The 19,301-nt window shown below is 37.3% G+C and overlaps 4 protein-coding genes and 1 long non-coding RNA gene across 5 annotated transcripts; 3 read left to right on the top strand and 2 right to left on the bottom strand.

The window, feature by feature from the left end:
- The first annotated feature begins 142 nt into the window (after nt 1-142).
- On the top strand, nt 143-2,376 carry LOC120460806 (uncharacterized). The gene is made up of 3 exons (XR_016169714.1): nt 143-283; nt 1,413-1,568; nt 1,726-2,376. It is a non-coding gene; the product is annotated as an uncharacterized LOC120460806 (long non-coding RNA).
- Nucleotides 2,377-6,321: 3,945 nt separating this feature from the next.
- Nucleotides 6,322-8,200, bottom strand: mgst2 (microsomal glutathione S-transferase 2). The gene is made up of 5 exons (XM_089134967.1): nt 7,859-8,200; nt 7,311-7,410; nt 7,097-7,167; nt 6,881-6,962; nt 6,322-6,776 (listed from the first exon to the last, which is right to left on the bottom strand). Exons 1-5 carry the CDS (start codon nt 7,917-7,919, stop codon nt 6,665-6,667), a joined length of 426 nt encoding a protein of 141 aa, XP_088991093.1. The 5' UTR covers nt 7,920-8,200; the 3' UTR covers nt 6,322-6,664.
- Nucleotides 8,201-8,281: 81 nt separating this feature from the next.
- setd7 (SET domain containing 7, histone lysine methyltransferase) lies at nt 8,282-12,539 on the top strand. Its single transcript, XM_089134966.1, is given in 8 exon segments — nt 8,282-8,655; nt 9,755-9,884; nt 10,320-10,521; nt 10,660-10,849; nt 10,973-11,054; nt 11,267-11,384; nt 11,474-11,553; nt 11,555-12,539. Coding segments are annotated over 8 exon segments (1,017 nt in total). The 5' UTR covers nt 8,282-8,615; the 3' UTR covers nt 11,730-12,539.
- A 143-nt stretch (nt 12,540-12,682) lies between these two features.
- On the top strand, nt 12,683-15,309 carry LOC120461022 (uncharacterized). The gene is made up of 7 exons (XM_039649103.2): nt 12,683-12,826; nt 13,112-13,283; nt 13,963-14,022; nt 14,109-14,240; nt 14,332-14,478; nt 14,600-14,660; nt 14,804-15,309. The coding sequence occupies exons 2-7, from the start codon at nt 13,119-13,121 to the stop codon at nt 14,908-14,910; spliced, it is 672 nt and encodes a 223-aa protein (XP_039505037.1). The 5' UTR covers nt 12,683-12,826; nt 13,112-13,118; the 3' UTR covers nt 14,911-15,309.
- A 1,310-nt stretch (nt 15,310-16,619) lies between these two features.
- On the bottom strand, nt 16,620-19,189 carry rab33ba (RAB33B, member RAS oncogene family a). Its single transcript, XM_039649102.2, has 2 exons — nt 18,709-19,189; nt 16,620-17,877 (listed from the first exon to the last, which is right to left on the bottom strand). The coding sequence occupies exons 1-2, from the start codon at nt 18,934-18,936 to the stop codon at nt 17,386-17,388; spliced, it is 720 nt and encodes a 239-aa protein (XP_039505036.1). The 5' UTR covers nt 18,937-19,189; the 3' UTR covers nt 16,620-17,385.
- Nucleotides 19,190-19,301: the final 112 nt, after the last annotated feature.

The raw sequence follows: 19,301 nt of genomic DNA, 5'->3' as shown, positions 1-19,301 counted from the left end.
ATAGATATACTTAGCAGTGTGCACTGACTCTAATAATAGGCTTGCTATACACTCTAAAACACTACTGCAAGTGCGATTTGTTACAATGAACCCAGAGTCTGAATGTGTTAAACATTGACAACAGGTTTAGTATTGATTTGAAGTTTCAGTGTTGTGCAAGTTATGCTCCACTGAAATAGTGTGTCTGAACAGGACTGAAACATCTCAACAAAATAATTCAGAAAGGACACAGATCTGCTGCCTGAGATTTCACTTTCCATTGGAGGTTTCATCGTTTATAACAGTAAGTAAAAAATAACAGACAGGTGCTCTTTGTTAAGTCAATTACTTTTTTCTTAAGTACTGCAATTCAACGGGATGTCATGTATACCAATAACGATATTATAGGCAACTGATGCCTTTTTATTAGGTTACTAGAATATAGTGTGCAATTCTATTTTTGTTTTAATATTTTATTGATAACCCTACTTAAGGCTTAAAAATGATAAATTAAATAGAAAAATCACTTATGAAGTCAAAGATCTCTTATGAAAAGTGATTTAGGTTATTACCTGTTATTCATAATATGGTGAAGCTGGAAATAGCATTCCAGTGTATAATTCAGAATGTCCCAAATACATTTTAATTGTAATATTTGTAGGGCCTATCAGCGTCAAGTGATTTTTTTCAGTAAATATATGAATGGATTTGTAGTACATAGTTAGTATGAAATAAATGGATTTTGTTTCACTTTTATTTATTTTCACTTTTATTTATGTATATATTATGCATCCATGTCTACATTTATTTATTTATTTATAAATGTAGGCTATTTATACATGTATTGCTCTGTATGCTAATATTTGGGGGGGGGGGGGGGGGTAACAGACACTTTTACACGAAAGCACGTCAAATTATCCAACAAAATGTTATGCCATGCATTGTAGATCTGTTAACTGTGTTAAAATCTGTAAAAATGCTAACTGCATTTTTAATGTATCTTCCAAAAACAATGTTGACAGCAACAAACTTTTCCATAAAGAGGTGATATTTCCGCTAAATTGATTTCCTGGGGCATTTTTAAAAACCTTATTAAATAGTAGGCTATATGCGCCATACACATGGAGTACCAGATATGGTAATATATTACATACAGTATCTTTTACTGTCTATGCCTATACTTCGAACGTCAACAAGAAGAGACGTCACGCAACATCGCATTTTGTTAAAGTTATCTTTTTTTAAATATCTTCATGTTAAAATTAAAAAAGTTAACTTATTGATCAATAAAATTGATTTAAAAAACTAGGAAAAGAGGAGGAAACAGAACAGATTTTTAACAGCACATGTGGAATGTTTTAATGTTAAATAAATTAATTCTCCTGCCAATAAAAGCATTCACTTTTAAAATATTTCTTCAAACCTCTCCACAGCTGATCAGTATGGTTCAGATTGCAAAGACGCTTATCTTTCTCTGCATGCTGATTGGATGGTCACAGGCTTTTCCACACCGTGATGTCACCAGTGAAAATCAAGCAATGAAAGATGCGGACAGGGTAGATGGAGAACAAAGAGATGCTATACTAAATGTAAGTACATTTGTTTGTTGTATGTGTATTTTAAACTGCTGCAAAATGTGCATCTTAACTTTTTTCAGTACACTTTCCTGCCAATTCATTATACTGCTCCAAGTTAGCAATTACTATGGTATTTAATTGAAACAAATAACATTTAGTTTCTGTTTAGGTCACTGATTTTACTCCACCAGTGTGCCATGTGGTAAATGACACTTCAGACTGCCTTTTATCATGTGGAAATACAAGTATGGAAGTGACCTATATCATGACAGATGGACCTGGTTCAGGAATAGATCACACCCGTGTTTCTTCCTTGGGTGGGGCTTCTAGCATATTTACTCAATATGATGGACTAGATGAAAATGGCTACAATGCAACCCTTTTGCATTATTCTGGGATCTGCTGCCTTGACGAAGTGGAGGTTTCTGTGCTGGACAAAGCAGGAAACATAGGAAAGTGTCCTGTTATTGTAAAACGTGTCAGGCTATGACTTTAATTTTCTCATCGCACCTCAACAATGTCTTTTTGGTCAATACTGATGGCATTTATGCTGTTCTGAGGTGTACGTAGCTACGTAGCATGAAAAATGTACTTGTATAATTATTCTGACAATGCATTTTTAAGTAGGCTACAGTTAAAGTACTTGATGATGTCAACATCATTAAGTCAACGCTTTGATGAATGCCATAATAATACATGAAAATGTGATTCCTTGCCAGTATTTTTAATTTATTCTAATTCTTTTTCTGCATTCATGTAGTTCCACTATTTGTGTTGCTGTAGCCTACCATTAGGAAATAAAGACAAACTTGTGAAAGTAGCAGTCTGTTTCTAAATTGTATTCTACTTAGTGAAGTTCACAACATAAGGAGGATGAGTAAACTCATCTAAGCTTTCAAATAACTGCTGAAGCATATAAGCAACCACCTTGCTCTGGCTGTATTCACATCCCTCCACCTCCACCACAAATATAATTCAGGCATCTTGCTAACATACTCATCATCCAAGCAGTAGGCTAGTCCCCGGGGGTATTCATACCAGTGTCAACACTCCCGTTTTTGCCAGGTATCTCCCGTTTTTTAGCCCCATCTCCCGGACCCCTCCCGGTTTGTTATTTCTCACGGTAAAGTCACGTAATTTGCATGACCTAAACTCCTTTATGAATAGAGTGACGACATGATGACGTCACTTTGTAGGAGAACTCGGAAGTTAGCGGCGCAGGGTTCCCTCGATCGAAAAGCTGTGCATTTTCCCCGACTTTTAAAATTGCAAAAATTAAGATCTGTGTTCAACGTTTTGTCTATCAAGATAATATTTACAAGATAATCCAAATTTTAAACATTTTGAAGCCTAATTTAAAGTAAAAAAAAAAAACACAAGCAGACATAAAGTTTTAAAAATAAAACAAGCAGGTAACTGGTGTGTTTTATGTCATAGATCAAAATGTGAAAATATTTAGAGGCTTTGTTCACCACAGACCTTATTTCAGGCGATTTAGCAAAAACCCATTCAAAAATCCCATAGACTTTAGAGCGAGGGAACCAGGAGTGCTAAATGCTAAACTCACTTCCGGGTTTTGGCCTACAAAGAAAGTGATAACTTTGTGTCTAATGTTGACCAGTTGCCAGATCTTGTATTAAATGCATTATATTAACACAATCCAGATCCACCCACCCACCATATTCAATAAAATGGTTTGTCATCTCAACCTGGCAACCTATACCCCAGTTGAGCAGTCGCGGAAAGCTCAACCCAAAAGGAGCAACCCCTCTAAGCTCCAGTTGAAGCTACATCCTCGAGCCCCGCCACTGCAGACAGCAAGCCAAATATGCTTTACCTTATTATAGGGATGGGACGGTATGAAAATTTCATATCACGATTATAGTGTCCAAAATAATCGTGATTATCAATATTATCACGGTTTTGTTAAAAATTTATGAAAGTGCTCAAAAAGAACTGATGCTCACACTGAAAACATTTCAACAAGTTTTATAATTGAAAATCAACAAACAACAAATAAAACAAGCCTCTCTATGCAGTTTTTTTTAAGCAAGATTCTATTCTATGGCATTTGCTTCTTTATAATGCCCGTCGTCAATAGCAACACATTATTACACAGCGCACATCCATATCACAACGGACGCGCGCTCTTGTTTCATTCAAATACAACTTGCCGTCTTGCGTCTCCGGTTTTTGATTGTATTGCAAAAATGAAATCAGAGTTGATTTATTGTTTACAGAGTTTGATAATATTGGTGTGATATATCTTGTCTGGACGATTGTTTTACAAAATGAATTCATAAATAGGTAAGATTTAAAACATTAGCTAATATCATTATCAATTCAATATGTCCCCGTAATTATGTGGTAAAAATAAAATCGGTTTAATACGTGATGTATCCATACTTTACTATCCCTTAAAATATCACTCTTAATAATAGTCTTGTTTGAAGTTGTTCGTCTTTGGCTCAAATCCACTTGCTACGAACTTTTCTTCGCGGAAGCTTCACGTCTATTTCAAGTGAGTGACATAAAATGTTTCAACTCAAAACAACATTTCGTGCCCAATTGTTTCCCAGACGTAGTTTTGGTATTAAGGTCAAAGTTAACTTGCCTTGCGTTCGGGTGATGATCACACAAGACGACTCTGCAGATTTGAAGTGTTTCTATTGCAGTGACTTTTTGTTCGGCAGACAGGGTGACCATCCTCGATCAAGTTTCCCTCAGGACTTTTGTAAAACCCAAAATATGACCACACCTCAGATTTGGTCCTCTTAAAAGGCTGAAAAATCTCCTGAGCACGGTCACTGCCTTCCACCATTCCTTCTCGAATAGTAATTTAAAAAAAAATATTGCGTGCTGCGCGCCTGCGTCAGACTGGCCGACAGGATTCAGTGAGTTATTAAAATCGCGATAATCAAACACGGTTTTAATGATAACTAAATTTTAAACGATAATACTAACCGTCAGTACATTTTATCACGGTTTATCGTGAAACCGGTTATCGTCCCATCCCTACCTTATTAGCATAACCAGCGTCAACCAATCTGACATACAACCTAGAAGCTTTGCGCAGTTACAGTTTCTCTCATAGGGTTACAATACATGACATGTAGTGTGACATGTTTTTGCACACAAAAAGTATTCTTGTCGCTTGATAAACTTAAGATTGACCAACTGTAGTCACTCAGACAATTTGAACAATATCTTTAACTTTTCTGGGCCATCAAGTTTCGATCTCTTAGAAGCCTCTGGACGAGTGAGACAGCCCTCAAATTTAATAAAAAACGCCTTAATTTGTGTTATGAAGATGAATGAAGGTCTTACGGGGTTGGAACGACATGAGGGTGAGTAATTTACAGACAGACTTTTCATTTTGGGGGATCTAGCACTTTAAGTCTTGATTGTCAATGTATCTTGAACTGTTTTTGTATCGTATATATCACATTGCAACAAGTAGGTTACTTGTCACTACAATAGAATTAACACAGCTGCTCATTGAGTATTATATATGTATATTAGTCTTTACTCATGTGCCATCCACAACCCAACCACCTATTCTTCAGCACAATGGTAACCACAAACTTCAACATGACAGAAACTCTTTTAAAAATCACACACCTAACCCTAATACAAAGATATTTTCCTTTACTCAGAAACTCTTAATTTCAACTAAATAAAAGTTTTAGACCACTGTCTAGTTTCAGTTAATGCAACAAAAATGCTTTAGGTAGTCCTAACACAAATGGATTAAGTAACATTACATATTTAAATGGATTGAACAGAATAAGTAGCTACTAACACAGTGTTTAGTGTTCATTTAACTCATTTTAATCAAGTAAATTGTACAAACAGCAATAATCATTTAAATCAAATCAATTAAGTTTATTATCTTCCTATCTTGTAATTGTAATATTGTTCTGTTTATTAGTCTTGTGTCACTGGTTTATTTTTAGTTTTTTATTTCTTGTATATAACCCTAATTTTCCTCTTGTCTGTGGTCTAGCTTTTGCATAGAACTTGCATCTTTTAGTGTGTGTCTTGCAATTAATTTTTGATATGTTTTAGCTTACCTCAAGGGCATCCAAGATGTATGTGTCTTTGTTTCCACAGCATTTTCAATTTTGACATTTTTTGGTCAAGCCGTTGTTGTGTGTCAGTCATATAATTCAGTTTTAGGGGTTCCACCTCAAAGAGCATGCACAGAGAAGTCAAAATTTAACATGATATAAGTACAAATGATGGTCACACGAAACGAGCGGTTTGTGTGAGAAAACGAACAGTATTTATATATTTTTTACCTCTTGTTAACAGCCGTCGAACTGATCTGAATCAGATGTCCAACTGAACCAGTAGCTACTCATAACTTAGAATTGTATTAGAATTGTATTTCATACGACTTTAATCGGCATTCTGTGATCAATTCGCGCTACGGTAGCATTTTTCGACAAGGCAGCAAAAATCGACAGAACACCGGCGTCTCCAGACGTTACACCGGAAGTGATCTTTCGCGCGTTCACGTCACGCATTGTTTAGACGGAGATTTCGGAAGTTTTGCATTTCACTAAACATATTAGATATATCGAAATCGTCTTCCATTCCATTATAGGACTGACAGACAACACCGGTTTGACCAAAAAATGTCAAAATTGAAAATGCTGTGGAAACAAAGACTACATCTTGGATGCCCTTGAGGTAAGCTAAAACATATCAAAAATTAATTTCAAAGTGAACCATCCCTTTAAGATTAGACTTATGAATCGTATCTCTTTACAATAAACTGCACTTGGTTTATTAACATTGACGTGCTGGAGTGGACATATTGTTAGAGTGTTCGAGAATTGCATTTGCTATTTTCCAGTGAAGTATGACGAGGTCCAACATTTCAATTCACATGATGTCCACTAAAGATCGCGTTTTCAACATATCAATAGTAGAAATTAAGGGGTGAGTAGATCCTTTAAATTAATGCTATAATGTAAATCTTAGAAGGAGAGCTGACACACAAAAAAATCAACTACCTGAAACATGCATAAAATGTATACATTTGATAAATGAATGCAAACAGTTTTTTTTTTTTGTTTTTTTTAAATTAAGAATCAAATTCTTTAGAAAAGTCTGATGTTGAGATATTTGTCCAAAAATGATTGAATGATTCCAATGGTACCCATCACAATTAGGAATAACAGGACAGACAGCATGAAGAAAAACCCTGGCAACCTAGAAACAACAGCAAGAATGGTCTGTAATATATTATGACTTGACAGAATATAAATAATACTATATAAACAAATGTTTTGATTATCAAATATTTTGATTATCACCTTCTTTTGGATTCCCTGATATAGCCAGTAAAGTACATCTCCCTGCCCACAATATATATGATTCCTCCAAGAGCAGCAAACACTATAAAAAAGGGGAAAATGATGACCTTTTCATTTAGTTATAAAATGGTTTCTTATTTTTATTTCACCGTACATTTTGTGTAACTATATCATTGTATAAATATATAAATATACACACATAATATACTAACATACCTTCATTGCAAAAGATGCCAGAGATCCACAATACCGCCAGGAAAATGGAATAAAACTCTACACTATTCTGGCTAAAGAAATGGTGGAAAGACATATTTGTGACAACTTGCCAAAGTAGATTTCATATTTGACTGTTAATGAATGAAATTGTGTGAGTGAGAAGTGTGTAGAGGCATCATTGAAGCAGTTTGGCTGTAATGATCTTTGATCTTACTGTGCACGAAATGTCCTTTCAAACTCAGGTGGTCCAGTAACAGTGGGTGGCATAATTTTATGCTTCATCCTCGACCACCCCACACGTCTTGCCTGAAATCCTAAAATATTCAAATCACTGTTATTCAGCCACACCATTTTACCACATTATAACAAATTTAAAAAAAAATGAATGAAACATATGACATGTGATTTCAAATATAAAGTATTAGCTTGCTAATCATACAAACATACGATACGAGAAATTATTATTTATTATTAATTATTATTTATACACACACAAATATACAGTTTCTATAAAAAGTTGGGTATCATAGTTTTACCACGATTCTCGGTCCCACCCACTCCCCCTGACATTTTTTCCTTTCCCGTCCGAATCCCATAGTGATTTTGTTTCCCCTCCCGCGGGATTCCCGAAAATATATCAGCCTCTAAAGCACTATGTATATAATAACCTTTATGAGTTTTTAAGGGTGTCTTTTTTATTAGGTCACTTGCAGTGCACGTTTGTTTTTTGTATGGTGCAGAAGTTAAGCTACTTAACGTTACCCATGTGGAGAGCAGATAGCATTGTCACTCCGGCGAGGAGAACTGGCAGATCCGAAGTCATAATTGTGGTTCGAAACAGTTCCTTATTTTGATAGAGTTAAGCACGGAGATGTGGAGTTAGATCCGTGTATCGCCTGTTGCAGATCTCCTCCTGTTTCTAAGACCAGGAAGTAGGCTACTGGTCTGCAAAAGGTGTTGCATCATGACTCATGTCGGACTATGCACTTCGCCTTTCCAGACAAATAGCAGTATGAGTTGGGATTAAGAAGAAAGGATTGCATTAGCCTATGTCTCGTGGGCGTTTGGACCTTTGATCTACTTCCATTCGATTAAAATTTACAAAGACAACAGGTGTTTGTTTTTTTAGAGAGCATGGAGAACACAGACAGTGTTTTTAACGATTCGTTCGTTCGAAGAGTCATCTGAGGATGTCATTTGGGAGTAATACTTTAAACAGTATTTCACAACAAAACGCACAAACGCATAGTGTTGACACGTGACAATTTCAGCTTTACCAGACTCTTGAAATTGTCACGAGTATTTTAGTCCGCATCAACTGACAAATAAGTTAACCAGTGAACCGATTCGCTCAAATGATTCAAACTTCCCAGCGCTCTGAAATCAGTGCTGGCCATAGGTGCTGGCGCTCGACGTTGATGACGTCAGACACTGTGCGCCGCTGTAGCTTCTGCGACAAATAGACAGGCAAATAAAACAGCTTGCTTTACCTCTAATAAACAACAGAGGAAGCACAAACATGGACAGCGATGATGACAATATGGAAGAAGTGGTGGAAGGTACGACAAGCGTATTCACAAACGATGCGATGTGCGTAACTTTGTTTTTGTCGTCTCGTCCTCAGGCGGAACTTTTATGCATTCTCATTCCTCCGAAGAGTATCCTACCGACACCTGTCCTCTGTATGTACACAAGCTGTCAAACACACGAGGCCCGTAAGCGTTTGGATTTTTTAAAACCCCCAAATTACAGCGAGTCCTATTTCGGCTTAAGGCTCTTTAGTTAAGATTCCTTCTGAAATCCCATGAACGGAGATACTACAGTAGAAGAACATGTAACTTAGTTAGGTCAATTATGTTTACTTGAAATATCTTTCATTTTATTGCATTCACTTACACTTTGTACAATTCATATATACTCTTTTTATTTATATATAAATTGGATTTATAATTGCATGGATGTAAGTAAGTGTCGTGTTGACACAATCCAGAGATTTTGCTATGTCAAGTACTGATTAACCTGGGACATTACTATTAGTGTTATTTTTAGGTATAGAGTGTATTAGTTACTCATTAAAGGGACAATGTGTAGGAATTTCTCCCATCTAGCAGTGAAAATGTATTTTGCATTCAGATGAATTGTGCTCTCCAGTGCCTAGCCATTATGAACCTAAAAGCTATGACATGATGTCTTCTCATAGCACTTCGTCGAGTATTCCTATGGGTGAACAGGTTTGTTATTTAAAACAAACAGCAACTAGACACAAACGAATGTTACAGTATGAATTACTGACAGTGAAAAACGTGATCTATTGTAATAATTATTTATGCCTTCTTTATTATATTTATTTATTATATACCTGTCGAGAAAAAAGCTGGACTTCAGCATCTCTTTTGAACTCTTTTTCTCTGAAAAGATGGCAGAACTACATGGAAGACACTTACCTCCGTGGACCTACCTGTCCCATGTATATAAAAATAATAAATTCTTCGTTTACGAGGATAGGTCAAATAATTGTCAGATGTATTTGTACACCATTGATGACATATTCATGAATAAAAATATTGATTTTAAATAATAAAATACATAAAAAAGTACACATTCTCCCTTTAATCTATTATTTTGCTTCTCTCTGTCTACCATGTCATGAATTTTTAGGGCCACTGGATGAGGATGACCAGCCTCATGGTTTCTGTACTGTGACCTACTCCTCCAGTGACAGATTTGAGGGACACTTTGTTCATGGGGAGAAGAATGGAAAAGGAAAATTCTTCTTTTTTGATGGCAGGTTTGAGAATTGTGGTGTATGTTGGCACCATTGTTAAGTTTATTATTGATTTTTTTCACTGTATGATTTAAATTATGGAATATTAATCACTTGATTAGTATTTAACTATCTCAATCATTCCAACTCGAAATAGATTTATAATGGGATTTTATTGATAAGAATGTATTGTAAGAAAGAATTCAAGGCGGAATAAATTATGAGAATCTTTGGGTGAACTATTCCTTAAGTGCACATGCATCATCACCAGCAGTCTTGAAAGCTGTCAAAGATAATAAGTTTCAGAATTTCCTTTTCCTGATTCTATTTGCTTCTTTTTGGTGTACTATTTTTTGTACAATTACATACTAAAAAGCTTATTTGGATCAATTTAATTATAGCACATAACTAAATATAATCATTTTTCACCTGCATATTACCTTTTTTTCCCCTTTATAGTATGCTGGAGGGTTTCTATGTGGACGATGCTTTGCAGGGGCAGGGCATTTATACTTACGAGGATGGAGGAGCATTACATGGGACTTATGTAGATGGCGAGCTCAATGGACCTGCTCAAGAGTTCAATCCAGATGGTCAACTAGTCTTCAGGGGCCAATACAAGGACAACATTCGCTGTGGCATGTGCTGGGTCTACTACCCGGTTTGTTTTGCCCTACATCAAACATGTTAAAGAACCAGTTAATTCTGTCAAGAACATTTGTTATTATTCCATAACATATTAAATTAGGAACATGAACAGTATTGAAAAGCTCATAGTTTTCTTTTCTGTCGTCTAAAGGACGGCGCCTGCGTGGTGGGGGAAGTGAATGAAGATGGAGAGATGACAGGAAAGGCAGTGGCTTATGTTTACCCTGATGGGCGTACAGCTCTGTATGGCTCATTTGTTGATGGAGAACTGATTGAGGCCCAACTTGCCACTCTTACCACTCAAGAGAATGGCAGACCACAGTTCACTATTGATCCAGACAGTTAGTAGTACTTTTATCTAGACCCTCATATGTCTTATCTGAAACTGTTTACCCGTTGATGCAAATTAAAAGCTCTAAATCTAAAATTGTTATAGGATAACCTTTCTTTTCTGACTCTCTTAGGTCCCGTTTACTGTTATGACAAATCCACCTCGTCGTGTATCGCCAGCCATAAACTGTTGCCTGACCCTTACGAAAGTCAACGGTTGGTGCAAGCTGTGATCAACCATGTAAACCTCAAGCTATCAAATCTTGTTTTGAACAGAAAACATGTACTTGTTTGTTCCAGTGATGGATTGTCTGGTCTTGTCATTTCAGTGGGGGAGATTCAGTTGGTTCTCTAGTCTCAATACATTATTTCTTATGTTTTCATCTTGTTGATTGAAGCTGAAAGGTGGTTTTCTTTCGGTTTAACAGTGTGTATGCAGGACTTTCACTTATTTCCGGAGCTGGAGAAGGGCTATTTGCAAAAACTAAGGCTGAGGCTAACACGGTGATGGCTTTTTATAACGGTGTCCGCATTACACATTCAGAGGTTTGTTTGTTTCCAACTTACATTATTCAATGCCAGAATGTAATACTTAAAAAAAAAAATCTAAAATCTGCTAATGTTTTAATTAACAGGTGGACAGTCGGGACTGGTCCCTAAATGGGAACACTATTTCATTGGATGAGGACACTGTGATTGATGTTCCGAAACCTTTCAAAATGCATCCGAACAATCCGTGCCATTGAGAAGGATGAAGAACTCACTGTTGCTTATGGTTATGACCATGAGCCATCAGGGAAGTCTGATCCAGAAGCACCAGGATGGTACACAAAGCAATTGCTGGAGTTTCAACAGAGGGTGTCAGGAAAAGGGGCTGACGAGACCTACTAAGACCCTTTTCACCACTGCTGAAAAATATGTTATCTCCCATCACAGCCTGCACCTACCACCAGAAACTCTAACTTTGTCCTTTGACTATCACAAGCTAACAATTTGAAATAATTGCACTTTTGAACTGATTTCTGTTATCCTCATCCATTTACAAGTATTTTAACTGAAATCCTTCCTCAAGGCGTCACAATTATTTGGTTCTACTGTTCTACATTGTGGAAGGACCTGGTATGTGTCAGTTAGTGACCGAGTTGGTTGCATAAATAAGAGCAAGTGATTTTAAAGGTATTTTGACTAAAATCTATGAAATGGAGTAGAGTTGGAAAGTTTTAAAGACTCATATGTCTCATATGTCATATGTTATTGTTACTATTTCTTGAAGTATTCAACCTCTTTGCCACAACTTGTGTTGACCATGCAGTATTATATAGTGTCTTGCTGCTCGGCTCATGTTTCCCCCACAAAGTACAATTATAAATTTGTTGTTATTGTCTCTATTATCATGTACAAACAGCTACAGTTAAGTTCATATAGGCTCTAGTTGTCTTGAAGAACAGTGTTATACAGACGAGGCCCTTTATTTATTTATTATATTTTTACGTTTTTTTCACATACCAAGAGTACAATGAAAAATCTACACCACAAAATAAAATGTAAGTAAATTGTGATTTGTATGTTGGGAAAAGACAGAACAGAGTGTATCTGAGGCACAAGGTGGAGAGAAATCTTTCTACTGATCTGAACTTCAGCCTTTATTATGCAAAAGCTACCAACAATGATTTATCAATAAAACTCCAACATATGGCACAAGTTCATTTGACTCATCTTTTCAACGTTCCTAGTTATTATATAGGAGGGATGTTATGAAATGTATGAAATATAACTATATTAAATAATAATAAATATTTTCTTTATGCCAAAATGCAGGAGTATTTAATGCCAAAGTAATCAGGTCAACACTCGCTGTAAATGTCCACACAATGGGGGCGTGGTCATCGTGCTGCACCTGCGCGCGCCCCAGGTAAATGAGTGACACGCTCGGCTTTACCGCTTTCTTAACAAAGCGGCCCGGAAGTGATACAGGGAAAACGGCATAGGTAAATACGCAATATATTCTAATTTAAAGAATTTATAAATGACTTTATATTGCGCTTGGAATTGCCTCAGAATAGCGTTTAGCATAATTAGGTTAATAAAGTGGTTTTGTAGTCCCAGAATCAACCCAAACGTGGAAAGCGATAGTGACTTACTGCAAGTCAGTAACTTTAGGGATAGTATAAGGATCCAACTCCGTTTAGAGACATGATAGTTAAAGACATTTCTCTTTTAAATAATATTTATGGACCTAAAACTACTGTTTGATTCTTCTGTCCCCGCTGAAGGCCAGAGATGGACCGTTACAGGTATTTCATCTTCAATCAGAAGAGTGTGGTGGTCCTCGGCATCCTTCAGGTGGCGTGCGCGGGGCTTTGCGTGGTTTGCGGCTTTATGGACGCAGTTTTCCGAAAGAGCACTACTTTGAGTGAAACTAGGGCTCCACTCTGGGCTGGACTGGTAAGAAAGCTAAACACTTATTTTTATTTATTCTAAAATGGCTTCCCCAGTATGCCAGAATATTATCATGTTCCGTCTCAAGAAGGTCACGTAAAAAATGAGTTCTGTCGAATGCCTTTCAAAATAAATCACATTTCACAATATTATAACCTTAACATGTTTTTCTTTTTCTCACTGCTGCTGAATGGGGTTTCATTCATTAATTTATGAACCATTTATTCATTATTAACCATTTCAGTAGACCCAATTCTAAGGGCCATTTCTCGCCCACCATACTTCATAAACGATTTTCCGGGGTAGTTTGCCTTGCCAGGTCTTTCCCCAACCCTTCCCATTACATGTTTTGGGACTCACTCACATTCATTTGGACAATTTAGCGTCTTCAATTCAACCTTGTGGGGGAAACCAGGGGAAACCCACACAGACAGGGAGAACATGCAAACGCCACACAGAAAGGCCTCCTGGTTCAAACAGGGACCTTTTTTGTGAGGTGACAGTGCTACCCACTGACTGAGCCACTGTGAAAGTGGTTTAGAATTAACGTAATACTGATTTGTAGTAACAGAAGATTATGCACATGATCATAAAGAAGATTAGGCTTAGGTGGCTCACTTGAACCGCTTTCACCTTATTGGCACTGATTCTGTAAAGCTCATTTTACTCTTCCCTCCTCTTTTAGATTATGGCTGCACCTGGTGTACTTGCCCTTTTTGCATCTCAGAAGAAAAACCCTATTTTGGTAATATTTTTTTTTTTTTTGTGAATTTATCAAGACAGTTGTCTCTTTCCACCTGTTGATTAACACACGCTCATTAATACTTTAAGGTAAACGCCATGATCGTCTCCTCCGTGGTGTCGCTTTTTGCTGTTGTGATTGTCTTTGTTTATGCCTGCATCACTCTCAGCTACGGAGAGGAGGATAATGAGATCTTCCATGCCCATCCTATCCCTGAAGTGGTACAGTCACACCAGATCATTTTTTAATCTGCTATGTTATACCCTTTAGCTTAAAATATAGAAATAATTGATGTAGCTGTGTCCTGTGTAGAGGGTTGTACTCAGCCGGATGGTAAAAGGCGCAAACAGCACCCTTCTGGTGGCCTGCACGGGGTCTCTGCTCTTTTCTTCTCTGATTATATACGTTGGCTGTCGCAGTCTGCCGCTTTGCGGCTGCTACAATTCGGCAAATGGCATGGTGGGTGAAGTCTTTCATAAAACAAGGAAGTTCATTAGAAAATTGCAATATGTACAGTAAAAGTTAATATACAGTACACAATATTGAGCTGTTAATCACTTCATGGTTGGGTATTTTACAGGACTTTCTAGTTCCTCAGAATGATCCTGTTACTCCAACTGAACTCATATGCACTTGGCAAGGTACGTGTTGTTGAACTGGGTTTGTACACCGAGATAAATCATATTTCATGAGACATCTTCCACATGAGCCAAAATGTATTTCATTATGATGATGTTGGTGAGGATGTGGCTGAATATAATGAATTAATTTTTTTCTCATGCAGATGGAGAAGAGCGAATCTTTAGCTCCCCCGTGTCATTCATGGATCGCTGTCCTGAGCAGGAACAGCAAGACCTCTCCACACTTCCACCATATAGCAGACTAACTTAGAAATTTTTTATTATGTGTGTGACTGGGCAAAATATGAAATACTGGGAAATTCAGTTCACTAATTTGTGTGTAAAGTGTAAAATGTCCAAATTTCATCGAGCTTGCTTGTTTCAATTCTACTTAAATGTGTTTCTTGATGTTTAAGTTATTATCAGTGCCATATCGATTTTAAATTATATTTTAATGTTTTTTTTCTACACACATATGCCATCGCTTTATACTTTTTTACATCATAGACTGATATTTTTTGCATAAATAAACCTGTAATATATATTATTTTACAATAAACAATTATTACAAATTAAGAATTCTATACTATTTGCCTCTTTATGGATCTAAAACTGCAACCTATTGCTTTTAAATGGATGTTCAGACTAATAAAACTAATCAGAAATTTCATTTGGACTATGCACTTCATGTTGGCACCCATCTCAAACACAAAACAGTATTGTTTTTGAGATGCGTTTCAGTTCATTACTTTAAAAAGAAGTTCATAGTCTAACGAGAATTGATTTCGCATATGCACTCTTTAATTGGATAAATAAGGCACAACATTCTTCTGAAGTTCAGATGTGGGACTTTATTTCTTAGTAAAACATTACCTGTTAAAATCAAAACCGTAACAAGCAAGATTTCTTTTGCACTCCTTTGATTACAGTAGATGGATGGTTTGTTTATATTGTTGACATGGCTATCACTTTCACTCAACTCACTATCCAACATTGAAGATTTAAGTTGTATCAGAAAAATGATTAGTAAAGATGTTGTGCATGCTTGAGTTCTGGCATTTCACTGTTGACCCCTGATAACCTACATAATTAACCTACATGTAATAATAAAGTGTCACTTTCACATTCAAAAATCTTCCATATAGTTGCTGCATTTGTAATTTTCAATCTGTAACATTCGAGATGAACATGTTGAGATCTGCTTAAATGTTACATATTAATGTGTTAATGCAAACATAAATACATAAATAGACAAACAACCCAAACCAAGAGCGTTTATCTGGAGATCAATTCAGCACGAACCTACAAAAAGTATGAATTCTCATGATGTTTCTGGCAGATAAATGATGAGATAATACTATTGTAATCACCCAGGGTTCAAAGCACAAAAAGTCTTGACTCTTTACTATGCATTGGCCATACCATGCACAGTTCTTCAGCCAATCACATGCTCCCTTACTGTACCCCAATCAAACAATGGAACGCATCAGCTAATCTGGCCCTTAACTAACCCACTTCACAATCACATACATTTTTGGCAATTCCCCATAAAATAAATAAAACATGTCATGCCTGAGATTCTTTCATGCACTTCACAGGACCTGCTGTGTGGTTACATTAAAGACATGAATGGATATTTCGTAATGGATTCAACTCTGTGCCGCATATTAGTGTGGGAAATAAAATAGCCAAAGGGAAAGAGATAATTTAGCCATTAGCGAGTCTGTATATCTTTTCCTACTAAGAGATTACACATTCAAATATAGACTGATATCAGACCTTTTGTTCAGATAATGCATGCACAGAGCCATGAATAATATGAGGTATCATACTAATCTATGATTATACAGTGCAGATCATTTCTAAGCAGTACTACATACCAAACACGACCTTAAACACTGACGTAAATATCATCAGTGAATTTATTGTCCCTTTTTACAAAAAATTGAAATTTCAAACCAATTCACAAGGAGGACTGGATAACTCCTTACAGTTGATTTTATTCAGATAAATGAATGCTAAAACAAAAATAAGAAATTGGCAATAAATAAAACACTGACAGTGGGACATGGACTGGCTTTAAGACTTTTTAGGAAAGGCAAGGATATCAGCTTTATTTTATTTTTCAATTCATGATCCAAGACCTATTAGCCACTCTAATCATAAATAACCTGCATTTAATGAGTGTTTGCCAGTTTGTCTTTTCCTCCCAACTTTCACAGGAAGCGCCTGCATGTGTGTGTGGGTGGGAGGGAGAGAGAGAATGAGAGAACAAACAACAAACACACACACTAAACCAGATTCGGCGTTTCAACTGGGAGGCTGAAGTGATTTAACAGAACAGTTTAATCTAATTTTGGCAAGAAAATTGTTTCAAAGATATGATGAAAAAGGCCACATCTTGTGTATGACAATTTCACTGCGGAACTGCATAACCAATTGAACTAGTAGGCAAATCTAGTGAAAGTGTTTGGCAGTGGCATATGAAGCTTGTATATGTAAGGTTGGCCTACATGCAACTTGTCAAAGCTTCTGATTAGTGTTGTAGAAACGTTTTCCCTTTACATAATGGCCATATTATATTACTGGCCAATCTTGAGAATAAATGCTCCTGTGTCCTCAATCCTGGAGTTCCGCTTCACAGAGAACACAAAAGCACCTTTACATCCGCTTCTCTGAAAAGTGCTTTACCTTTCATCATCTCCGTTCTGTAAAGAGGTGCCTCTTCCTTTAAACGTGTACGTCATTAGCTCCTCCAACAACCACAGCCCCAACTTCCCCTGTCCTCCTCATCCTGCCTCCTGAGAGTGACAGTATCTCCTGATCCGCATGGCGGCTGGCTTAATATCAGCGGCTTTTGAGATTTCAGCTTGTGCGCCACAGTCATAAAAATGGCCTCGACGTGGTCACTGTTATTCCGACTGCCATCGTCGTTTCCGTAGGGGTTTTTGGCAGAGGTCTCGAACAGAGGCATTGAGTGTGCATCGGCAAACTGCTGTGCTACGTCAGTGCTCACTTGTGCGGCGTGGCGCAGGTCGCATTTGTTGCCGACCAGGATTCTGGGCACCTCCTGCCCCAGGGCATGCTGACGGCACTCCTCAATCCATGCCGGAAGGCTACGGAAACTAGCGGCATTAGTGACATCGTAGACAAACACAACAGCATGGACGTTGCGGTAGTAGTGCTGCACCATACTCTTACGGAAGCGCTCCTGGCCTGCGGTGTCCCACAACTGGACCTGGAGAGGGGAAAGGGAGAGCAATTAGCTGTCACATATCTGTTCTTTAAATGTTATAGAAGAATGCAGGGTTCATGCCTAAATGAACAACACAGGCAGGTGTTATGTGAATGGTGAAGCGTGGGTCTTGTGCATGAGAGTTTTTCAAAAATGACATATAGTGTGCAACAGAGCTCTATACGGAGGTTACTATGACAGCTGGGAACGTCATTGGGGAAGAACAAGTTGTTACACCAATGCATTGCCACACTAACAAGTCTAACACTGAATTTAATTTCACTGTCTTGTTACTGTCTTTCAAATTGTATCATATTTGATGCTTGAATTTCTAAGGACTATACCTTTTCAACATGATCAAATGTTATTCTACACAATCTACTACATGCCTTCTGTGGTATGATTGATAGTCTGTAGCACTTGTGGTACATGCAACTCTGGTTTTCTGTTTTAAATGAATGCAACTTGCACTGACATATCTTATTTTGTGTCAAGAAAGATGCACACCAGTAATGTTTTTTTCCTTCTAAAAAAGCCAATTAAATTTCCAAAAACACTGTTTGTGTTTAACATTAAATGCTATCAGAAGAACTTACTTTTTGTGCATAAAAATAACTGCTCCAAATTGCATATCTGTGCTCAATTTGGGCCTCTGAATAAAACTGAGGTATATTTTTTTCTCCCTAAGAGAATAGAATATGATACAAAACATAAAACACAAGTGCAAATAACTGTTCGGCTCCATTAAAAAAATAGTGTCAGGTTACTGTGTGAAATCAACGCACAGTGGAGTGAACAACAACAAAAACCCTATAAAATTTAAAGCATCCTCACCTTGATTTTCTCGCCGTCTATTTCAATAATCTTCTCCCGAAAATCCACCCCGATAGTGGCCTCAGTCCTGTCGGGAAACTTGCCCGCACAGAATCTATAGGTGAGGCAAGTCTTGCCAACTCCAGAATCACCGATCACGATGATTTTAAAGATTCGAGTCCGTGGGGGAGGCAGCGAAGAGCTGGTCAAAGATGAGCTAAATTCAAATGAGGACTCGATATCTGCCATGCTGTCTTCCTATAGAGAAACAAGTGCCTCTTGCAGACTGACAGAGTGAAAATGTACAAACGGGTCAGATAAGTGATTCAAACGCAGGCTTCGCTTAACCTTCAGCCCTTCACCTCAAGCTTCATGTACAAAACTCGGAGATTTAAACGTTGGTGAGTGTATTTGACGTATTGACCGGTACACTGTACATTTTGCTGATGCATCCCTGGCGGAGTCCTCTGTCTGTTTGGGTATGTAGCCACGTACATAGTACGTACGTACGACGTTGGCACATAACTGTAATCTCGCGAGAAGTTACAGAGAGCTTGTTTGGTAGGCTACCCTGTTCCAAACAAACAATGCACAGAAAGAAAGAAAAAAGACAT

Source organism: Pimephales promelas, chromosome 9 (assembly GCF_988280905.1).
Source record: "Pimephales promelas chromosome 9, fPimPro1.hap1.1, whole genome shotgun sequence".
In the NCBI taxonomy this organism is placed as follows: domain Eukaryota; kingdom Metazoa; phylum Chordata; class Actinopteri; order Cypriniformes; family Leuciscidae; genus Pimephales; species Pimephales promelas.
This window is presented reverse-complemented; position numbering and strand designations above follow the sequence as displayed.

What these genes read in the sequence shown, in the direction of transcription:
- mgst2 (XM_089134967.1), bottom strand. Translation starts at nt 7,919, where the DNA reads ATGACTTCGGATCTGCCAGTTCTCCTCGCCGGAGTGACAATGCTATCT. An exon ending in GCTATCTGCTCTCCACATGG is followed by an intron (nt 7,411 to 7,858) that starts GTAACGTTAAGT and finishes TGAATATTTTAG; the next exon opens with GATTTCAGGCAAGACGTGTG. An exon ending in TGGCATCTTTTGCAATGAAG is followed by an intron (nt 6,963 to 7,096) that starts GTATGTTAGTAT and finishes CCTTTTTTATAG; the next exon opens with TGTTTGCTGCTCTTGGAGGA.
- LOC120461022 (XM_039649103.2), top strand. Translation starts at nt 13,119, where the DNA reads ATGGACCGTTACAGGTATTTCATCTTCAATCAGAAGAGTGTGGTGGTC. An exon ending in CTCCACTCTGGGCTGGACTG is followed by an intron (nt 13,284 to 13,962) that starts GTAAGAAAGCTA and finishes CTCCTCTTTTAG; the next exon opens with ATTATGGCTGCACCTGGTGT. An exon ending in AGAAGAAAAACCCTATTTTG is followed by an intron (nt 14,023 to 14,108) that starts GTAATATTTTTT and finishes TAATACTTTAAG; the next exon opens with GTAAACGCCATGATCGTCTC.
- rab33ba (XM_039649102.2), bottom strand. Translation starts at nt 18,936, where the DNA reads ATGGCAGATATCGAGTCCTCATTTGAATTTAGCTCATCTTTGACCAGC. An exon ending in TAGACGGCGAGAAAATCAAG is followed by an intron (nt 17,878 to 18,708) that starts GTGAGGATGCTT and finishes TCCCCTCTCCAG; the next exon opens with GTCCAGTTGTGGGACACCGC.